Raw genomic sequence first — 23,632 nt, 5'->3', positions numbered from 1 at the left:
CTTGCATTAATGTGGAGAAGGGTATTACTTATTGTTTACACTCCTTACTTTTGCATTTTTCTGACTGTATAGGAAGTGACAAAGAAAAAAGGTTGGGTTTTTTTCCAAGGTCCAAGCAGAATTCTCTTTTGAAAATAATTTAAAAAGGATTTTTATCAAATGAAAAATAAAACACAAGAAACCCCCAAGTTGTGCAGCAAACAGTGTTTTCAGAGTACTGGAAACTAATGTGAACCTCTGCTAATGGGATTTGCAAAATTATTATTTGCATTCAATTTTCAGTGTCTACATCACTTAAATTTTCTGAAAGCTTTTCAGAAGCCCCAAGAGATAAAATACAAAAGATCCAAGCTAGTCAGAAAACTGTACCTTAATACTTATGTTTTCAATGCATCTCCATTGAAGGTTTGCTTGAAGCTGTACGAAGAAAAGACTCATAGGAAATAGTTGCCCATAGTAATTAGTATCTTGTATTGAAAACCATTTATCCAACTTTCAAAACATATTCTGGAGTCACCTATGGCTTCAAACAACAAAGGTTATATTGAAGGGCTATTTGAACAGCAAGAATCTTATAGGGAAGTGAGGAACACAAGATATTAAAAAATACCATCAGAATGATGTAACAAACACTCAGGCAAGTTTCTCAGTCCTCTCTTTCTTGCTTTTACATTAGATACATTTATTGTCTGTTAAAGTTTTTGATCTTCTGCTTCTTACAACAAAAAAAACGTACAGCATGGATATATTAAATCTCTCACCAAACTTTCAAGAAGCTGTTCTCCCTTTTCTTTCAGCCAAACTTAGCTTTTTTTTCCCCTCCCCCTCCTTCTAAATAATTGGGGGGGAAGGGCAGAAGAGAGTTTTCTTGTGAAATCAAAAGCTACCCTTGAATCACGTCTGATAGGCTGCTGAAAATGCAGCACAGAAACGTGGTTCTGTCAGTGAAAGACCTTGTTTGTAACCATAAGGATTGCATGCAGCACATTGTTTGATCCTGGGAGGACTTTGATCTATGGTAGCACCGCAAATATAACAAAAGATGACACTAGGCTTTGGAAGAAGAAGGGAGAGGAGAAAAGGAGAGGGAAGGAAAGTGTAGGTGTGTGGCGCCCAGCAGATGACACTGAATTCTCAATGCATTGGTCAAGTGAAACCAGGCTTTGGACAGAGGAGAGCAGGTGTCACACACCTGGAGAGAACAAGATTTCACAATCTACCCCAGAAAATATGATTCAGAAACAGAAAAGATTTAGTGAAAGCATCTCAGATCAGCTCTGGGCATGGAATTTAAAGCAGATAATTCCTTTACCTATGTGACCTGACTTCAAAGCCTTTTGTGAGGCATGAGTGAAATGAAATTCAGTGGTGTCTCCTCCTTGTTTCCAGTTGTCCCACCAGACATGAATGAGGCTTAACTGAGGCTCAGTGCTGAAAGCATTCTTGAGGGCTAAAAACAGATGCTGATATACAAAAGGGTAGGCAGATCAGGACTCCTGGGCCACCGCACTGCTGTGGGCACTAATGCAGAACTGATAGGGTAAGATTTATAAGGCAATCAAGGCCAAGAGCCATTCCTAGATGTGAACAGGACAGAGGTGGGTGCAGGTCTCTGATAGCACATGAACTTTTCTGGTGTGGTTGGACAGTGTACAGCTACAGCAGGGAATCTCACTCAGTGTTAAGACAATACAGATAGGACCTATTCTGCGTAAAGGCGGGTGCCTAAAGTTTGTGCACCAGTGAGCAGCATGGGAGACCTTGGGCAGACAACACTTAAGGGAAATTACCTAGAACCATCTCTTTCATATGCCAATGTGTCATTCCCTCATCGCTCCCCAGGACACTGTTTATTCACAAAAAACCCAATGTGCAACCTCCCCATGAAGTAATAACAAGACAAAACTAAAGTTCCCCTTGACAAAAGCCCTCTCTCCCTCCTGCAATTCCCATCCAGATAGGGGGAGGGTACTCATACAATCAAGCAAGACAATGCAAATGCTCCACTTTTTCCCTGTGCTCATTGATGCTAGAGTAACTTTGAGGACCCTTGCTCCCTGCTAATCAGCTTCCCTTTCTGTGCCCTTTGGTGAGATGTGGTGGAACATGATAGGCATCTTGTATTATGTCTTGGAGAGAAGCAGCGAAGAGAGGAGTGAGGAATACTTAATACAATGCAGAGGTTCAGCGCAGTGTCAATAGTCTCTATTATTCTTGACATGACCCTAATACCAGCATGGGGCTGTTTGTAGGATGCTTCTTTTTATTGAAAAGTATATCTGTCCCAAATTTTATTACAGACGTCAAATGCAGTATGGACAAATACAGCATGAGTCTAAGAGAAATTCTCCTTTCTTTTGGTTTTTTGGGGAAAAAAAAAAGAAGCACAATAGTAAGAATGCCACTCTTCCCTTATTTATTTTCAGGTCAATCATGAGAAAGAGGAAAGAGACAGCCCCTTTCTGAAAGGCAAGAATCATCCTGAGCCATCACCTTATATTGGAAGAAAGCTTTTCCCTCCCAACAGTTATCATCCTTTGTCAGCATCACAGGAATGTCTAGGACACTGTAGTCAAAAGCAGGAGCTGTCACTGCCAAGTACTGTACACAAACACAGATGCATATAAAAGGAAAAATCCTACTCTGGAGAACTCTAAATGACTACTAATCAAAGAGGTAATGGTGGGGGAAGGTTAATTAGCTCCATTTTGTAGGTAAGATATCAAGGCAAAGGTGGGATCATTGACTTCTGTCACATAGGCAAGTATTGAATCTAGATTTCCTAAATCCTAATTCTGTTTCAGCCCTCAGAACCACACTTTATCATAGGTATTTTCTCTCTACACTTTCTCACGGCCTCACTTTCCCACCTAAAGAAAGACAAAGGAGACCAGTTTTGAGACAGACAACTGAGGAGCTGCCAACATCTTAATGAAATCTGAGGTCAGCTACAGTAAACTCCCAGTCTGTATGCCTAATCTCATCTCATTGCAGTATGTCAAGACCCTACATATTCTTCTTAAAATCAACCAGGTCTAGTACAGTGCCTCAATGATCCATACAAAAATCTTCATCCACTCAAAAAAAAATCCTTAGTATTTCAGGTAAATTACTTAGTGATTTCTGTAAAAATAGAGGAAAGGAGAAAATAAAGGAAGCGCATGTGCAAATGTTGTCTTCAAATAGCCAAGAATCTGGTTAGTAGGAAACTTGATTGGGGTGGGGAGAGGAAAGCCAGTGTCTGTTCACTTCTTAGTTTGAATTAGGTAAGACAGGGATTTGTACTGGGGAAGATCCATATGTCAAGCAAATGTCATGCCTGCCTGTTTGGGTTGATTTCTGCTTTTCTGGCCCTTTCATTTGAACAAGAATTTTTTAACAGATCCAAGAAATCTGTCTCAAATAAATGCATGACCAAAACCACCATGATCCCTCAAATGGAAAGGTCTTGAATTGACATTTTCTAGAGAAAATACTTTCATTAAAAAGAAAAAAAATCAAACGTAAGGCGCTAGCAAGAGTCTTATGCATTATCAAGCACACTGTCCAGGCTAGGGAAAAAAAAGAAAAAAAAAGAAAGAAAAAAAGAAAGGAGGAGCCAGGTCATGAGATAACAGAGATTAGTAGACCTCCAAGTCAAGACAGCAATGCTGATTTCCTCTGGATATGCAGAATCAACATCTAAGCACAGCATTTGGGGAGCTTAAGCATTGCATATTAGTGTTATTGTTGCAAGTGTGAGGGAAACAGACACACTTACACTTAGAATTCTTAAGGAGTAATCAGGGTTAGGAGTTTTATTTGCTTCAGTCAAAGGAGAAATGGTGTGAACTGTTCATTCTGGAAATGTGCCTTTCCTCACAGGCTGAAAAGTAATTTCAGGATGGGCAAACTGACATATATGGCAACTCACACTCCAGGTTCAAAAGAGTGAATCCAGGTTTTAGCAACTGGATGAACTGGTGATTTTAAGTTTGCATGACAGATACTATGAACTCTACTAGTTTAGGATTTCTGCATATCACTGACCTGCTCCCTACTTCAGAAGCTAAACCCGCTTACAGAAAAGTAATTTTCTTTAAGTGGAACAAGAAGAAAATTGGAGCACAGCTTCTATAAAGCTGATAGTGGACACAAAGAAAAGGAATGGGTGGGCAAGCAGATGAAAGGAGTTGTACATTGATGTGATCTGCAACTGGATGGTCGTGCAGTCACTATATGCTGAATGAAGTTAGTTACTAACTGTTGCTTTAACTGTAATTTTATTGAAGCAAATGCTTCATGACTAAAGTCTTTCTGGGAAGAAAAGACTCCAACTGTCTTCCTCAAGTACCTGGGTTTTCATGAAGGTTTTCTGGGGGGTTGCTTTTTGTGCATGTGTGTGTGCATGTGCTACCAGAAAGAGAATGAGAGAAAACAGAAATACTTCTAGGGAAAAAAATTTAAAAAGACAATTTTTTTCTGATGGAATAAATACTTCCATCTTTAAACTTTTCTTTTTTTTTTTTAAACTCTGTTGAGTCCACCTGATACAGATCTGATTTTATCCCAGCTGATTTAAGTGCTTTAAAAATGAAGTAAGGAAAAAAGGGTCATTCACTTTGATTAAAAGGACATTAGGCTAGATTTCAAAAAGCCACGGGGTAGCATGTCATCTTAGTCTAAGTTCAAGGTTAGAGCTGGTATTAAAAGGCAAAGCAAGTGAAATCAAGAGGTTTGCTGTTAAAGTTGGCTCTTACAATAGTGTCGGCTTCTGTTCAGAACTCTCTTGGCCTCTGGACAAGATACTGCAATTCAATAACAGCTAGCAGAGACTTTCTAGGACTCTCAAGGATGTTTTCCGACACATAAATGGAGAGACCTCCAGTGGCTCTGATCTGTATCATCAAGCCACCGCAGATAGGTGCAAGACTTCAAGCAATACCTCAGGAGCAGTCCTGGCTCACTGGATGGGCTATGAATAACCATAATAACAATGATTATAAAGAGCGTTTGCACATCAGTGCGAAAGAATGAGGAGCAAAGAGGATAAATGTGACTCTTAATCTTCAGCTATCTGCATGGGAAAGTATGATTAATAACTACAGAGGCTTATCTTAACCTCCTCAGATAACGAGTGAGGTGGCCTTCTCCAAGCCCTGATTATCCTCTTCTAATGGGCTTCATTTATTGTGTAAACTAATAACCAAGGCCTAAGCATTGCACACTCCGGGGTCTGCAGGAAAAACACTGGGCCCAAATGTGATTAAGCTGGTGAAGATTGCTCAGCAACACAGTGTGTTGCTTGAGCCAGGGGGGACCAGGAGGAGGGAAGGAGGAGCAATGTATCCTGCAAAGAAGTGAAGCAGAAAGTAGCAGTGATCTGCCTTTTAGTGTTGATCTGCTGGTATAAATCCCCTGCCTTTCAACTGGGATTGCTGTGAGTTTTCAGCTGGAATTGGTGGAAAGCCAGAACACAGCCCCAAGGTCCTAATACCAAGAAAGAGCGGCATTGGTAATGAGGGGATCTGATTGCAATGCTATCCAGAAAGTCAGCAGCAATGCCAGATCTGGAGAGTAACTCGAGTTGTCAGTCAGAGGTTCAGTGCTGGAGAGCAAAGAGGCGCTCAAAGAAAGCTGGATTCCCCAAAGTGAATGAGTTCAACAACACAACCCTGGCCCAGAAAAAAAAAGAAATGACCTTCCAGCTCCTCTGGCTGTATCTCTAAAGTGCAAGCATAGCTGAAGGGACGCAGCTTTACGTGGCATCTAAAGAAAGAGGATAAGATTCTCATTTGAGCTGCACTGATGTAAAGAAGCTTAAGCTCTGCAAGAGTCCATGGAGTTACTCTGAATTTACACCCAGCAGACAAGAGTACAGAATGAGAGCCCCCCCTCACTGGGAAGCATATTTCTTAGCTGCCCAATGAACATCACATTAGATTATCCAAACTGAAATAATTGTAAATACCCAATTTATGTGGACCCATTTGTGCTGTCTGCTTAATTGTTGCACTTCACTCAACAAGGACAATGAAGTTAGTTTGGACAGGCTCACATTAGAGGCATTACCACTGTACTATGGCAGCTTGGGTTCAGAGTGCTGATGGAAAAGTTTTAAGGCTTAATAGAGTAAAAATAAAAGAGAAACACATAGCTATATAGATAAATTTGGGACCTCCACTGGGACGGGACACTCTCTTTGAAGGGTGTCACATCTGTATTTTACTCTTTGTAGTGTATCCACATTTGTAGAGCCTGTACTATAGTTTCCAAAAACCGTACACATTTTCTCAGGATCCCCTCAGCAGCAGTCTGCTTGTTGAATGCTAGTGACATGTTGTGCCCAGCTTCCCCAGGAGTGTCTTAGCCTCTCCCCTCCCAGGTGAAAATGTGTGTAACATCATGCAATATGAAGGTGTAGTGGTAGAAATAACAAGATGGGAGCAGCAGGCTGCTACCACCAAAACAGCTAGCCTGCAAAGCTCGTCCCCCCGCACACACCCCACCTGCCTTCCCCTGCACAGGATAAGCATGGGCACAGAAATCAATCCCTAGTCACTCCCCAGTTGCTCTAAGGAAGAACAGGCAAGAGAACACTGCATGAACAACCCTCTCCTGGCTGCCTTGTTTCTCTTGGGCAATATGAACATACACTGAAAAGTTCACATACACTAAGCCTCATAATTTCAAGAAACATCAGATTTACAACAAGCCTCTGCTATCTATATACATGTAGCATCACAAAATGTGAAAAGGATCAGTAACCTAAGTCTCTCCCTTTATCTGGAAAAAATAAGTGATCTCCCAGGCAGTACCTGGGAAGCACGATGTTCCTCCTCAGCAGCTGTAATCTCAACCCATTTCACCAGGCAGGCATTACATGAACGTAGGGTAATGTTTCTAGCAAATCTACAAAGGACATAAGAGATGGCAAGGACAGACGTGCAGAGTGAGATGGGATGGAGGAGAAAAGGAGAAAATGCTATTCAGCCAGACATGAGGCACTAGTGTGACTTTATTGAGAAAGGACACCACAAAGTAATGCAAAAGACAGAAGCAATGTTTCAGATGTTTACCAAGGAAGATCTTGACAGTAAGTCAGCCATAAATAAAAAGACCCAGAAAATCTGATTCCAGTTTTACCACCTTGGAAACAAAATGTTATTCCATTGATCAAAGCTCTAGATGAAATCAGAAACTCATGCCAGCATGTCTTATAAGTTACATATTTACCATGCAAAGTCACTATAGTAGCATAGAAATGACTGAGCCATTCACAGAACAAGAGAAAAATAAATTCACTCCATCTGTTTGAAGGAGCAACCTGAGCTTGGAATGGATTAGTTATAGCTGGACAAGACTTGCTCTGCCAAAACCTGCCTACAAAGCCAGAGATCAAAACAGTCATTTTTGCAACATGCCAAAGAAAATATGCACTAGAAAGTAGCAGAGGCTTTGACGATTGTAGTTTACCATACCTAAGGGGAAAGGAAGGGAACAACTTCATTCTAGCACCATAGGATTCATTTGGTGCTGAAAATGTATGCATATCAAGGTCAAAATATGGTACAGAATTCAAAGAAATTTGAAGGCATATATTTTCAAAAGGAATTGTATTTTAAAAAGATAGGGTTTTTTTTAAAAGGGTGAAATGGTGGGAAAGGGAGGGGAGAAAAAGTGTGGGAAACAAGATATAAGAAGTTCCCATTAAAGAGAAAAATGGGAAATACACATTTCTTCTGTGAAAAATAGGTTAGGCTTAATTTTGTCCTTGTACTTACAGAAACTAATCAGAGAGATTTGACATTGCTGGGAACCTGCCAAGTGCAGCAACTTGTACATGCAGTGCCACTGTAAGTCTCTCACTGCAGCTACTCAACAGAGCAAAGTCACTTCAGATATCTACTTGCCTGAACTGATAGTGCAATCTTATGGTCAGTCATTCCCCACCACTTTCTCCCTGCCAAAGCAAAAGCGCAGCAGAAGTGAAGCACAGAAGCTAAATAGGTTATATCATGTCAAGTCCTATCAAAAGTTATCTGTAAATGAAGAGATGGGACAGGTTTTGCCACTCCCGAAAGCATTCCAGCTCAGCTAGCTCTTTAAAAGATGTTAACTTCAAACACAGTTTTAAACTTAATGCACGAACCATGCTCTTAGACTATTTAATACAGGATACACAGCTTTTTTAAAAGATCTGCAGCCAGTGGCTGGATTTCACATAGTAAGAGTTGCAGTCTGTCTACACTGCAACTGAAAGTCTGTTTTCAACATGCCTAGATGTTCCTAACCTACATAGCATAAGTAGCACTAACAGAAATAATGTTTCAGGCAAGATTCAAGTCCTTATTGTATAATCACCCCCAAAAAATTAGTCATGGAATGTAGTTGCTCCATAGCATTCAAGTCTGTGGTTTCATGTTTTCATTGCTATTAAACATGCTATTTGAATTAAAATGGACCAAGACACACCTCTTTGGGTTTCAATGATAATTTTGGTGGCAGACATACATACTTGGTCCAACACGCTTGTGTATGGTGTTCAACCTTTGTACTTTAAAAAAAAATTACGTTTGTCTCACTGACCATCTAAAGTATTTAAAGACGTGTATATACCGCATGAAGAAACACAGGGCAGACAGCTCACACCAATGTAAGCTATGAGTAGTACAGCTGCCACTGGTAAACCTATAGTACAGGTGGGCATATTGTCACAGGTGGAAGTCCAAATCACATAATTATACAGCCTTTTCGTCTAAGTGCTTTATTGAAAGCTTATGTTGGCCTTGCATTACAGGTTACAATGAGCACATGCTTCTCCATTACTATATAGTGCAAATACAGGAAGTGGCTGTTTATGAAAAGGTTAGCCTATGAACAATGACCCCTGGACTAGGTAATGTCACACAATATCATCCACACGACTGAACAGATGAAAAGTAAATTGACTGTTGAAGGGTGTCTGGTCTTCTTTTTGTCCATCTCTGTGACGGAGAACACGGGATGAGAAGTAGAGGTTTACTGCTTGCAAGTTATTCTTGGGCATATCCTATCATCACTTGAATCAGTAGGGTGATGCAACTGGAAACCCCAGTGTTTAGGGTTCGTTAGTATCTAATGCCTAACAGTGTTGAAACACGAAGACACCAACCATCTTTAATTCCTGTAGTTTGGAGCTGGGACCTCTGTCTAGTAAAAAGCCTGTGGGAGCTACTGAATGGCCCAGCAGGTGTCAGGGATGTTCAGCATTTTGTGAGATCAGATATTCGAATGCAAAGATTCTTGGTAGAAATATGTTTCCTCATTTAGAGCTATGGTACTGTTCACGATGACATCATTTCAGCAGTGACAAATATAGCTGAGTCTGCTCTTTCCTACGCCATATAAATCCCTTGACCTCAATCTGATCACTGCTGATTTACACTTGTGTAAATGAAGTCAGAATCAAACCCATGGCATTCACAAATGTAGGCCAGAGTAAGCATTACTCACAGACAAGAGACAACCCTTCAGAGGAAGGAAAAAAAGATCATTTTCATGCAAATATCCTTAATAATAAGGAACAAGAGATAGAAATAAGAGTATGAATGAAATGCAATCAAGAACTGCTCAGAGATAAAGATTTGCTTCTAACTTTATGATGCTGCATCAGCTGCTCTTAAAGTAGCTTAAGCCCAAAATTTGACCTACCTGAAACTTGTTATATATAATTTTTCATCAGGGATCTGTGAGCTAACTCAGTCCCTAGGCTTGGCTTTGAAGGTAGCTGAAGGTGCTCAGCTACTTGCAGGATCTGAAAAGATTTGATTGCTGTGTTCTATGAAAATGGAAACTTTTTTTTTTTTTCTTGAGATCCAGGTTTGCTCTCAAATTGTTACACATTATCTATTTATTTATGCATAAACAGTGGCATTATGGTTTGGAGAATAGGGGCCTTTTGATGGGAGGTAAGCTTGACTAGCCTATGGGAGTTTACTGCTATGCATATAAATGAGGCCATACATACAAATATGCAGAACAGACAAGTGAAAATATACAGCATCTCTTTAAAATGAAATACTTTGATTGCTCCAATCACAAGAAGTTGTAAAACAACCCTGAAGAATTAACAGCCTCAGTACATGCTAACTACATCCATCATAAATTCGTCTTTAGTTTCTGTTATCATATCACTGTCTCTTGGGACCCCCAGTCCTGTCATCATTTGCCCTTTATAATTTATTCAGCTTGTACTTGCCTGAATCCTTTCTACTTATCATTCATCTTTACAGTTGTACATAAAATTAGATTGATCCTCCTATGGCAGACACGTCAGAGAGAAAAGTTGTCATTGAATAACACATAAAGCAAATGAAGGTCCAGCAAAAGCTTTTGTTGAATAACTTGCAAATCGTCCTTTGAGAGCCAAAAGGTGTCAAATTAGAAAGACAAGACAATGCTACCTTTATAATTTATTTTTTGCACACCATTTTTCAATTGCCAGCAAATCTCAAACACTACTGAGAAGCCTTGTTCCCATTTTGCATATCAAGCTAAGCTTGGTTAGCCACCACAAATGTGATGAATACACCAGCCTCAGCTGAGATAACAGCATGCATCCAACACTCTGGTTCTGTCAGAATGCTTGCACTGTATCCTTTTCCTGCAAAGCTCTTTGGACTGGGTGGCAGAGAGAGAGTTTACTTTGTATTCTAGAGGCTGCTGTATAGGGATACAGAAGCCAATCTTTAACTAGTGAAATGGAACTTTAATGTTTACCAAGCAGATAGGACCCAGGTGTTTCATCTCATCTGGTGAACAGAACAGCACTGTCAAACTACAGGGGTTTTTAGCAAATGGAAAATGCATATGGTTTCCTCTCCTTCGCTTGTCCCCTCCTTTCCCCAAAGCAAGATGCAAAAGTCCTTTTACTGGCTGGTCAGTCAGAAGGAGGAAACAAGGGGTAAAAAAAAAAAAAAAAATCTTTTTAACCATGACATTGACACCCAAAGATTTTAAAGCACTGCAGAATTTCTACAGGACTGGTTTTTGCAAGTATCTTACCTCAAATCTGTTTTTATTCCTTTTCATCTTCATTTTTAACTTCAGAAAACAGACATGTTTCTCCCAAGGGAACAATTAAATGTGTTTTCTTTCAAAATCTAAAGGGCATGGTGAGCAGGCTGTGTGTTCAGCAGGCTACTTTAATCAATGGAACCCATCCAGCCTGCCTCTGCTGACCAAATTGCAATTTACATTGGTAGAGAAAACTTTTGAAATGGGAAGGAGTGGGAATATAATACCATTTTTGGCATAACACAGTGTGCAGGGCAATATGTGGTTTAATGGTTTTCTAACAAGCTTTTGGAAAAAGCTTTGAAACATTAAAAAAAGACATTAAGATTGTACAATTACAACAAGGTCTGCTTGAACAGTGAAATGCATGCTGTCTGCACAGGACTTCCGAAGTCCACATGAAACTTATATCTCATTTAAGACTTATTACAAGGATTCAAGAGGGGCTAGATTTTGCAAGACACCCTCTCCCCTCTCCCCCATGCTCTGGTATCTTTCCTCACATATACATAAGAATTTGAGCCAGATAAGACCAATAACATTGAAAAAATTTTATTTTTTTTAAACTAAGCACAACTTTAGTTTAATTGGAGAGGTTTTTGTTTGTTTGTTTAAAACTGGGTTTAATATGAGTTTTATGAGCTCACCTGTCTTCTAATGTTAAAGATGCATATTTTTGCATATGATGAATAAAGCAGAATGCATTTTTTTCTAGATGGCAGAAGAGACAAAGGATATCAGAACAGTTAGGAAGAAAACTAATTATGTTATGGACTAAGAAATTTAGCATACCAGTAGTACCACTCTCCCTTTCAACAGGAATAGATACAGTAAGAAAACCCAGTCTATTTCCCAGCCTGAATAAGCCTTGCAGATTGCTGAGGTTAACAGTTTCTTAGCTACTTAATTTCATAGTTTTCTTTGCAAATCTTACAGGGAGGTTTTAACATTATGCAAAGAGGCAGTGCCTCCAACCAAGTGTATATGGACTATTCACTCCCATTGCCTGAGAGAGCCACAAAGAACTAGAGGAAAAAAATGCCGCTGTGCTTATCATACATGAGCTCAGTTTATTTGTGCTATAAATAAAAGTAGATCTTGATAGCGTAATTACATTTCTCAGCATTATCCTCTGCCATTTGCTTCAGAAAGAAAAAAGAAAGGGGAGAAAAAGTTGGCTTCACTATAATTTGTAATCAAAATGACTGCACTTAAAACATAATTTTATTTCTCTGATTTCATTTCCTGTGGAGCTTTGTGGGTCAAATAGATAATATTATACCAAATCTGCAGGCAGATAATTCTCCCATCCCCTGCACTGTCATTGTCTGGATCACTTTCCCCCGCTCCCCGTGCTTTCCTCAAGACCATGGGCTGTGTTTTTGATATTGCATTTTATCATTGAGAGTTATATTGGCATCAGAAATCCCAAGGGTGAATCAATTTTTACTTTCTCTACTTTCTCTCTCCCGCTCCCCCAAATTACTCTTCCTTGCCTAATTTGCTTTTTATAATGTTGGGGGGGGGGGGGGGGAAAAAAAAAAAAAAAAAGTGGTTTCCCACTATGAAGGATTAGCGCAGATTATGGTGAACAGTGTTAATTATAGGCGGGGAAAGAGAATAGTGCATCTCTCCAATCTGCTCTTGATTTCCCCCGTGTCTGTCTGGCTGGTAATAAGCCTCCTTTAATCTGGCAGTCCCCTCGGTGAAATCAGCACCACGGACAGCAATATTGATTGCTGCTGAGAAACCATCACAGCTGCTCAACCAAATTACCTTTGATATGTGACCTTTAATGTAATTACTGCAACATCAAAGCATTTCTATAAATTATTAAAGAACTAATATACTTCATCATCCAGCTACTCTATTATATGTAAAATAAACAATCACAAGTAAACGCTAGGATTTGAATTGTCTGACACTCGCAAAGTGCTCTTTACACGTACATACACACCCTGCTATGTTAACCTTCTGTTTTAGGCAAGACAATTTCAAACTGTCCCAAACAGCCTAATTCATTTAGATGAAGAGGATTCTACTAATAATTTTATGTTATGCATTCATTCTAGTTGCTTCAAAATATCTATCATGATTCCTTCCTGCCCAAAACAAAAGTGCTGTAAAGACTTTATTAATCAACACATACCTGCTTGGAAGTCTTTTGATTATTCCACAAGATGACTTTATGTCCCACATATAACACAGAAATATGTGAAACATATTTCTGTCATCTTACAAAGCACATCCAGAAAGTAATTACTGTAAAATATGTGCATGTAGCCACTCCACTAAAAACAAAGTGATACATAGCTAAGAGGCAAGGCGTATGAATCTGGACACAAACTCCTCATGCCTCACCATTTCCATACATTAACATTCATGTGCATATTATTAAAAATGACTCAGTTGGGTTTTTTATACTACAAAGAGCACAAACAGCAATATTGCAAGAGCAGGCAAATACACAGTTTACTGGGGGATGGGAAAGTAGTGTCTTGAGTCAACGGCTCTCTGTAGTACTATTTTCTTTTTTCCTATACCAGGCTTGTTAATTATTTTTGATACCTCCTCAGTAGTGCTGTTTGTGTCACAGACAGCAGAGGGTCAAGAGAAGGTGTTATATATGTGTCGTTTGTGAACTCATGTGAATGAGGACTTAGACCCCTGACCTTAGGAGTGCTTTTTATTTTATGGTGATGAACTATGCTTGATATTGTTGGTGCATGTTATCAAGAACAGTCAGGTAAGTCATAAATAATTCTCTGTTACTCACATAGGAACCATAAAATTGTATCCAGGCATGATAGTTTATCAAGAGACAAGGCTGGTTTCCTTAAATAAACTACAGTGACTTCATTCAGAAGATGAGTTCAGAAACTTGGCAGAAAGCTGTATGCAGAGGAAAGTATTGCTGGTGGAAAGTAAACCTTTATCCTGAGACAAACAGAACTGGAAATGAAAGGGCTGGGAGAAGGCAGTGCTCAGAACTCTCAAAAACCTGGTTGCTATTTTAGACAGAAGATTCATTGCTCACAATTCAATCAGAACCTGATGTGTCACCTCAAAGTGTAAAACAAAACAAAAAAGCCTTCTGAAGTCATCGTGGTCAGTATGGGCTATATGTGACAGAAATGACATAAACTAAGGAAGAAATGTTTTGCCTGTAGTCTAGAATCAGTCAGTATAACCTTTGAAGGAAGTCTTGATGCTAATGCAAAAGCTGGTTGAATTTTGCCACTGTCCAAGACAACGGTTTTAATTTTAAGGGTTTTGTGATTTGAAATCTCTAAAATGCAGACTGAGATTCAGAACTGTGGACATATAAAGAAGTAATTTAAAAAAAAAAAAAAAAAGAAATCCTAAATCATCATTTGCCCACCCTCTCTAACTCTGAGCCCTCAGTCTCACTGACCCACTGTCTTCTTGAAGATGTTGCCATCATACAACTTCAGGATGAGATTTGAATCTCATAGAGAAGATATGAGATCCATATGCAAGTGAGTGGTCTGTCTCCTAATGAGGAGACGAAACAGTTTCAGTGAAAACAATTGGAATTCCAGTTAGCATCTTTTAAATACACAACACCCTATTCATCACAAGCATACCTCTAGCTTTGATAAATATATATTTGATTTCAAGCATCTTTCAGAAAATTTCAGGTAAAATGTTACCCGAAACATCCCTATTCAATATTTTTTCTTTTTTTTTACATCCAGTTCTATCATTCAGGGGAGAGAGAAGTAAAAAGAACACATCACTTGTTGGGAGGGAAAGAAAAAAAAGGAAAAAAAAAAGAAAAACCTAAACCCCAACAAGACTGAAGTTACTTTCAATCTGAGGCTAACGAGTTACTAGAAAAAAATAATTCAGAGGGAGTTGTCAGCTGACAGAAATGTATTCTTAGAGAATGAAGTATGTATATATTTACATAAGGTATGGCCTTTAAAGCAAAGATAGATGTGGATGAGCAAGTGCGTGGGCATCTCCATACTGGCAAGGTGGCATAGAGATAGGTAAATAGACCCAGGATGATGGAAACAAGCAGAGCAGAATCAACACTTTCTTCAGCAACATAGAGCAACTGATGTGTCTTAGGTTTTGTGGAAAGGTAGGTGATGGTTACACAGTACTCAGTCATCCAACACCAACTAATAAAGGCAGACCTTTGAATCAATTTCCTCTCAGTTTAGATGCAACCTGGAACCCTCAGGATCCCACTCTTAATTACTTGATCACTGACTTTTCTCTTGTTGTGAAACCAGCCCTATTCTAGCCACGGGAGTACTGCACTTGGCTGTTTCCAATCCATGTACCCTGGCTGAATCTAAATAGTCTCTCTCTCTCTCCCTCCTCCTGGTTACTGCTAAACTGGAAACCCATCCCAGCAGGGCAGGTCTTCCCCACGTAATGCTGATTCTATTTTTAGTTCTGCTTGTGTTGTCTGAACCTTAGATCTTGCTCATGTGAATAATTTTCCTCATTATCTTGTGTTCGTCTCTCCTCTCTCTCTTTTCTCCTTGTCTCACCGCCTTTCCAATCTGCTACAGCTGCTTGAATACTAAAGTAACTGAGTCAAACCACTTTGTCATCAGGAATATGTTTTCATTCTGTGATAACTCAATAATGTGATCTGTTTCTTGATTTCTTGCTGCCACACCTTGCTTCAGGGAAGAAAAACAGTAAGAGTTAGCACCTGGTGAGCACTTCTAATATTTCATTGCAGTGGTCAGAATCCTAAAGCCTTTCCTCAGCTGAGTAAGGCTGGTAGAATCCAGCCCATAACCAGTTAATTAGTGTTTCCTGACTCCTGATAAGAACAAAAAGCTTTTCATTTTGTGCATGGAAACCGTTTGGGTGGGTTGGTGGTATCTTGATTTTATTAGTACAATGCAAATAGTGAAACATCCGAGCAACTGGAGACATTATGCTTCCAAATCCAAGATGGGAACTCCATATGCAACCCATTTCAGATTTAAAGAAAAAGAAGTTATCAATCTGGACTCACCCCTGGCAGTGTCTTCTGTTCATGCAGTGCGCTCTGGGCCTTTAGAGCAGACTCCCTTTCGCAGTATGTTAGGAAGGCACAGCCTGTAAACAAAAGGCAAAACTTCAATAAGAGCAGTGCTTCAGAGAGGATCTGCTTAAAATTGAGACATAGAGCAAACCACTTTCCCATCATCACCCCGTTCCCAGTAAATCAATCTTTAAAATCTCTCCTTAGTATGTCAGTAGTAAAGAGTCAAGAAATGAAGCTATCATCACTTCCTCTGAGTCCTGATGAAAAGTGATCAACAGTGTGGCTATGAGTGCTTATTTTTGTTTGAATACATGCTTAAGTGTCAGATACGGAGGGTTGTACAGTATTAGGGATCTCCAGGAACCTACATGGTGGCAAGGCGGGGCATGAAATCCCATTCCTGCTCCAGCAGCAGCACTGGGAAAAGCCCGTTAATGTCATATCACGCTGAAGGTCTCATGCCCTTCTTTTGTACCAAGTACTTCAAGTAAAGGGCATACAAGGACTTGGGACTTCCTACTGCAGAGGGCTATGCTTATTGCTTAGCCTGACTTGCATCCACAAGTAGTCTCCCTGTTTGCATCACACCAGAAAGCCACCACCTTGCACTTGTTGCTGCAAGCGCTCATTGGCTTCCAGCCATGCATACAAAGACAACCAGAGCAAAGCCCAAACAATCAATCCAAAACATCCATGTTGCTTTACAGGTCATTAGAACTTCAGAGATGCTCCAATGGATCATGTCTTTGCTTCTTTCAAAAAGTTGTCTTATCGACTACGAAGGCTAAATCCCTGTCACGGTAGGGCAGAGCAAAAACCCTGCTCTGCCTTCTCTTCCCACCTCCATGCTGGCCTACTGGTAAAACTGGTCAATGTTGCAGTGTCTTACACCAGTTGCGCTGTGTCTGATGTGATCAGATTATTCCTCCTTACTGCAGTATACTGAAAACCTGCCAGTTCCTGCAGCAAAAGTGCTTGTTATGCAGAGGACATTTTCTCTGAAGTTACTACAGAGTGTCTGCAACTTCGCCAGCTCTTTGAAACGGAGGTATCCTACCTTTCAAGGTTCAGGCAGCACGTCCATCAAACTATAAGCATCTTCCAAGAGCAGCACAAATACAGAGAGACTGCCAAAGAAACAAACGTGTCCCATAACCTCATCTTGACCCACTCACCTTCTCTCCATGCATATTAAAAAGAGTGTAACAGGTGAGTAAGCAGTAGACTATGAACCTTTTTTCAGCTCTGATCACCACTGCGATCTTTTTGTCCATACAATGTTCACTGTTATATTGTTGGTTCACTGTCTAAGTTGATTCTTTAGACATTATTACTGAAGAAACATGCACTTGCTTTTTAGTTGTTTACAATGTTTTTAATAGATTAGTATGCACAAGAGACTAGAGAGGTTTTTTTTCTATAAAAATATATGTATTTTCTTAAAGATTGTCTGTGGAAGTCACCCTACTCCTCCCACAATGAAGCTACAAGCCGGATGAATGTTCCAATTTGGCATGGAAAAAAACCCTGGGTTTTGCCCTATGTCTTACCGTATATTGATTTCTGAAGATCTTGTTACTTTCAGTTTATTCAAGCCAATCACATTTATTATGTCTCAATAATTATGGGAAGTTGACAATCAAGGAACGAGACTGAACAACAGCAAAAGTTTGTATACTCTAATTGGAATTATTTGGATTCGTTCCCCTCTAAATGGATGAGTTTTCAGTTAGTCTGCATCTACTAACTAGGAGTGGAAGAAACTGGCAGAGAGTTTACAGCTAGTAGAAGTAATGGGTTGAAAAGGATCCTTAAAAGTCACCCATAGCTTGATAATCAAATGGGAAACTATGCTCAAATTTGATTTCAGTGCTAAATCACAGGCTGAGAGCTTTCTGTTAACTAGACACAATAAGAAAGTGTTCCTTTAGTAGGAGACTTGGAGCAGCTGATGCAGTCTAATTAGGCACATCATAGTGCATTGTTGTAGAGATAAACTATGTAGTGTAAAGCTCCCATAATGATAGCTATATTTTTCTCCTCATTGTGATGGCCATGACGACAGTTCAGGGTAACAATGTCCTGCAACTCCTACCATATCATGACTGTAATTCAGACTGAGGAGACAGAAGACGACTCCTCTCTGAAGGAGCAAAGTTTCCTTCCAAGATTAACATAAAGTGGGGGGGGGGGGGGGGGGGGGCAAGTTCTCATCAGGGAGAAACTTTTGTTAGGTCCACTCTAAACATATTTGTGAAAGTGGTAGAAGTACTAAACTCTCAGAAACAGTACCTAGTAGAATGCATCCAAACATCACTGATTTCCCAAACCAGGTGTTAAGGACAGAAAGATTTTGAAATGGAAATAAAGAAATCTAGTCTCTCATACAGTCAGACAAAGAAAAAACATGTTTTTCAGGGACAAAAAGTGTTTTGTGGAGGTATTTCTTTTTCCCTTGCTCCTTGAAAATATGTCATGCACATGAATTACACTCTGTCCCACTCTTGTTGGGCAAAAAGTAATTTATCTAGGAAAAATAATACCTCCTTTCCTTTGTAAATTACTCAGTAAATCCTGATTGTGTAAAGACAGTAAGAAGTTCCATCCCAGCAATGGCCAGCTGGAGTTTAATGTTCCTAACAGGCCTCAAACTTGAACTTGAAAAGGCCAGTTCATGTGGTTTTTTGTCTTCCCTTTACTTATCACAAGATTGCTCTATAAGACACAAACCCAGCCACCAGCTAGAGTAGTATTTTTCAAAAACATTGATATGTGGCTTATGATAAAAAGATACATAACTTTTATTCCATCCTGCAAGAATTTCTGTATTTCAGCTCCTTGTGCATTAGGACAAAAAGCAATAAGATTTCTTGCTCCCCCCCTTGCCCCTGAAACATCAAAGTGCTCAGTCTGTCCCTTGTATTGTGATGCTTAATGGAATTAAAACTGTAGCACCTCTTTCAGGTGTTACTTTTCCTAGGCTACCACTTTCAATGTGCATCCATATGATCCCTCCAAGGGACTCTTCTTTCCTGGAGAGTGTTGCTTAAAGAACAGAGCACTGAACACTCAGGTTAACACTACAGGATAAAACACTCTAAGTCTTTAAATAATGTCATATGAAGCAGCTATATTGGCTTTTACATAGAAAAGTCAAACTGGTGAAAAAAGTTATTTTTTCATTTTGATTTCCCAGATGGAAAACAATTTCAGAACAATCAATTTTGCCCAGTGAAACTTTTGATTGTGTACAGAACCACTTATTTAATTGAAAAAAAAAGTTTTTATAGTAAACTCTTAAGTGGCTCAACTTAACAGCTCACCTGCCATCAGCTGTTTGGGCTGGATGTGAATCTGACTTCTGGGTGAAAGGCTTCATATTCCATTCTAAATCATGTGTACCACCCAGCCCCTTGGAATGGCCTATGGTCAACAGTATAATGAATATTTCTGAACACATCTCTTAAGGAAAGATAGAGTGAAGGCTATGCATTGTTTCTGTCATCTACTTGTATGTGTGATAATGAGCGAGCACAGTGCTTGAGAATTATATCTGAATTTGAACAAAAAAATCTAATTGACTAATTATTGATAATGAAGGGCTTGCTTCTAGCTGTTCCTAATTTCAATTCCATTTCTCTCAAACATGCCAAGTTTTCCAGACATATGTCAATCAGCTGAAAGATGCTTTGTTTGGATTGTGTCTTTCCAGCTGTTCATTTGCTACCAGTGGACAGCTCTTTGGGCTAACGCATAAACATCTGGAAACTCCCAGCTGGCAATTAACTCTCAACCTATTGAACTGCCGTCTCTTGGAAACACAAGAACGTATCAAGTGGTCTCCTGGGAAACAAGGTTGTTAAAGAGAAGGGGGAAACAAAAACAAGAGCTTGAGATGGGGGGAAAAAAAAAAAAAAGCTCTATTTTAATTTTACCTCCAGGGAATTCAATAACGTAAATAATAATTGCCTGGAATACAGATGGATAATGATCACACTTATGGCAACTTCAACCCCACAGTAAGTCTCCTGAAGATTTTGCACAAGCCTGGGAGGCAAAATAGTCAGGGGACACATTCTGAGCTGAACAGAATAATTCTGGAAACCAAGACTTATTTCAACCCACCAGTATTCAGTTCATCCTGGGACAAATGAAAACAGTCTTTTCACTTGACCTCTCAGTGCTTATCACTTCAGTGAATCAGTTGACTCTCAGCCACTTTAAACCAGGTAAGTAGTTCTGACCAGCTAAAAAGCACTGATCACCTAACTCAAATTTAGTTATTTAAAATTAGTTATCTTAGGGTCTACTATCAATGACAAGATATTCATTTGACCTACCATACAGGAGAGGAATAAACCTCTGGAGAGGCCTATTCTCTACACCAGGTGTAAGAACCATGGACAACCATCTCAGGTGCAGGCTTTTAGCTTCAAGTCTCAATGTTCACAGCATCAGATTCCACCTACCACCTCTAACCTCCCAGTTACATCAAGTACATGCATTATCTGTACCTTAATTAATCCTTGTTATATATGGTGGGAGATGAAGATGATGCATACCAAAGATCTAGTAATAACTGTAATTAAGGGCTTTTTCCCCCTTCCTTGTTTTATGCTGGCAGACAGCCACAGGTATACTGGCACGGTTTCTCCTCTTTGCCCCTTGTTTAGATCAAAGAACAAGCACTTAGTGACTTATGACCCTTTCTTTGCATGATGTGTTTTGGTGACATCTTATGATTTTATTAGAACTACATAACCTCACACAAAGCATGCCTTTAGCTTTTCAGTACATCTAGATCCAGAGGCATTGTCTAAGAGCTAGACTATAACCATGATCATTTCCAGGTATTTACTGTCTGTCTGAACACAGCTTTAAAGGCCCAGTCTAAATCTAATGAAAAAATACTTATACACTTCAACAGGTTTTGGGGAAGGGGCCCTTAATCTTTCTGGGCCTATGTTTACTCTTTGGCATTATGAGGGAAAATTAAAAAGTTTGTTAGGTGCTTTAAGACTTTTGGATGAAAGCCAAGAGCTAAAGCAGATTCTGAGCTCAGAGGTGTAAATCCAGTCAAGGGGAGAACTTGCAAGTAACTCAGCAGAACTATGCAATTACAGCAACATAAAATTAGGTGCATGATTTGACCCATAATCTATTGCCTCTCTTGGAAGAATCCTTGGCTCCGACACTGGTCTCAGCTAAATTGGTGATAATCCAGAACAATTAGGATAACCCTAGGTTTTGAGAAGGCTGGCTCAAGTTGTCTAAGGCAGTTTTTGATTCACAAACATTTGTGATTGTAGAGTATGCACTCAAACAGTTATCACAGCTCAGCTGACAGGTGATAACTTCTGAAGCTACAGCCCTTCTGATACCTGTTACTGTAACTAAAATCAGAATCATTGCCCAGGAAACGATAAAATTATCACAGGGCAGTCAGGTTTTTTGTTGGTTTTTCTTCTGTGAGTCAATTAGCTTCATGCTTTTAGTTACAATAATATTAATTGACTTTAACAGTGAGGTTTCCTAAATTGGCCGTCGTACGTTGTTTTGTTAGACTCCTGTATAGCACATGAACTGGTGAACAAGATACCCTTTTGTTAACAGTTACACTAAAAAGAATAAAGAAATCAGTTCACAGTGTCTAGTACTGTAGAACCTTTTCCCCTACCACCTTTAGTGGACCTAACTTCCCAAAACCCCAAGGCAGAGAAGGAAGGGCTTTACTCCAGCAGCATACTATGGAGTTCAAGAAAGCAAACTGCAATTCAAGCACAACTATCCAAGACCTTCATGTTGTATACAGAAAATGGAGGACAGTAGTACTAGTACATACCTTAGACCACATGCTATAGGTCATGCTCCTACTTAAGAATAGCTACAGTCTTGTAAAGGAGCTGCTTTGAGACAAAAAAACTTGCATCTCTGGGAAACTGGAACTCTCAATTGGTCACAGGTCTGAGCATCTCATTTAATGATGTTTCAGTGTCTCTGTGCCCCAATTACCTTTAAAACATTTAGACCAAGGTGTAGAAGTTATTTGTGGTGGACCAGGGGTCTGCTCCCCATCTTTCAAGCTCTAGGTTTGTGTTAGGAGAGCTCTTCCTCTGAAAATAAAACAGTTCCTTGCTTCAAGATTCAGGGATCTGTTACACAGAGAAAGATTGTAACACTTAAGAAAACTCTTGCCTTAAAATCAACATCTCAGATTATGTCTCCCAGCTAGGATTTCAAAGCGAAAAAGAAATCTTTCTTTTGCTTTAACTATCCTTTCTCTACGTCTGGTTTTGAAACAATTCTCATTTGCTCTGTCTACAGTGGACTGCCCAAGGTTTAATCGCTTAAGGGTTTCAGAGTTTGAGCTGAATTTTCTTGAAGGGGACACAATCAATAAAGACTTGTGGAACTGGAAATGTTTTATCCAATTTCTTCATCTGTTTCTCTCTCAGTGATTAAGTACCTTCTGACGAAAGTTAACATTTTTGCTGGTAAAGAACATTCACTTGGCTAGAACTTTCTTTTTCTCCCATCTCCCCTGCTGCACAACTACTGAACACTAACTGTTTAGAGAAAAAGATAGGAATAAAAATCTTCCCAGATATCAGCTTCCCTGTCAATTATATTGCAAGGCAGATTAACATCCGAAATGCCCTGCTGTGTGGAACGCTAATTTTCTTTTTCCTCTTATGTTATTTTCCATTAATGATTAAGATGCTGTCATTTTCTTACTATAGATAACTTGTATGTAAAAGCATACATAAGGCATACTCATATACACCCATGAACCAATATTAAAAAACAAAATAAGAGTCCAAATCTGGAAATGCAGAAGTTAACCATATTTACAGAATATTAGCTCACTTAAAATTCATTTATGATATTTCAAAATGAGACATGGATATGCACAATCCAAATCAGAGTTCTTCCTCAGACTAAGCAGTGCTTAATTAAATTTAGAAGTGTCCAGGCAGACAGCAGAGAGACTTGAGTAACTGTTGGTGTATGTAAGCATTTCAACAAAACAGAGACAATAATTTCATCTTCATTTTAGATAACAAGTAGATTTTTAATGAAAACACCAGTTTTAAAAAGCCAAAATTTCTCATAGGAAATGTCAATGAAATATTTCATCAAGAAGTGTTTCTCAGCCCCATGATACAATTTCTTATCAAAGACTACAGCAAGAGAAACTTATTCCAGGACAATCAGTAGACCAGACTCTAATCTGAATCAGGCAAGGAGGGTCTTGAGCCCAGGGCTTCTACACATCAGAGCAGAGTTCATTGTCACTCGCAGACCCTTGAGGGTCCATCTCTATTTCTTCTTAAGTAACTCCACAGCTACCTTGCCTCCATCCCACTGCAGAACTGGAAAACTTTCGATCCCTCAAACTTTTTTCTCCAGGATGAAGGAACAGTTTCTGGCTCTGATTCACACAAGGATAAGTTTCTCCTGGGGTCTTGAAAGTTCCCTGCAAGTTGCTTGGAACCATCTTTTGCTGACTGGTACATTCAAGATAAGGTACAGAATGAACCACTGATTTGACATAGCATATACCAGGTCCTGTTT

General features: G+C 39.4%; 1 protein-coding gene across 47 annotated transcripts in view; it reads right to left on the bottom strand.

The window, feature by feature from the left end:
* CELF4 (CUGBP Elav-like family member 4) overlaps nt 1-23,632 on the bottom strand; it is a 691,717-nt gene that overhangs the window by 584,087 nt on the left and 83,998 nt on the right. For all 47 annotated transcript variants that reach the window (XM_075526242.1, XM_075526266.1, XM_075526241.1 and 44 more), the window contains exon 2: nt 16,046-16,128. In XM_075526242.1, the coding sequence (XP_075382357.1) occupies nt 16,046-16,128 (83 nt within the window). The remainder of the gene's footprint in view (nt 1-16,045; nt 16,129-23,632) is intronic.

The sequence above is a fragment of the Mycteria americana genome, chromosome Z, assembly GCF_035582795.1.
Source record: "Mycteria americana isolate JAX WOST 10 ecotype Jacksonville Zoo and Gardens chromosome Z, USCA_MyAme_1.0, whole genome shotgun sequence".
NCBI classification, from domain to species: Eukaryota; Metazoa; Chordata; class Aves; order Ciconiiformes; family Ciconiidae; genus Mycteria; species Mycteria americana.
Note: the sequence above shows the minus strand (reverse complement) of the source record. Positions and strands in the feature narration are given on the sequence as shown.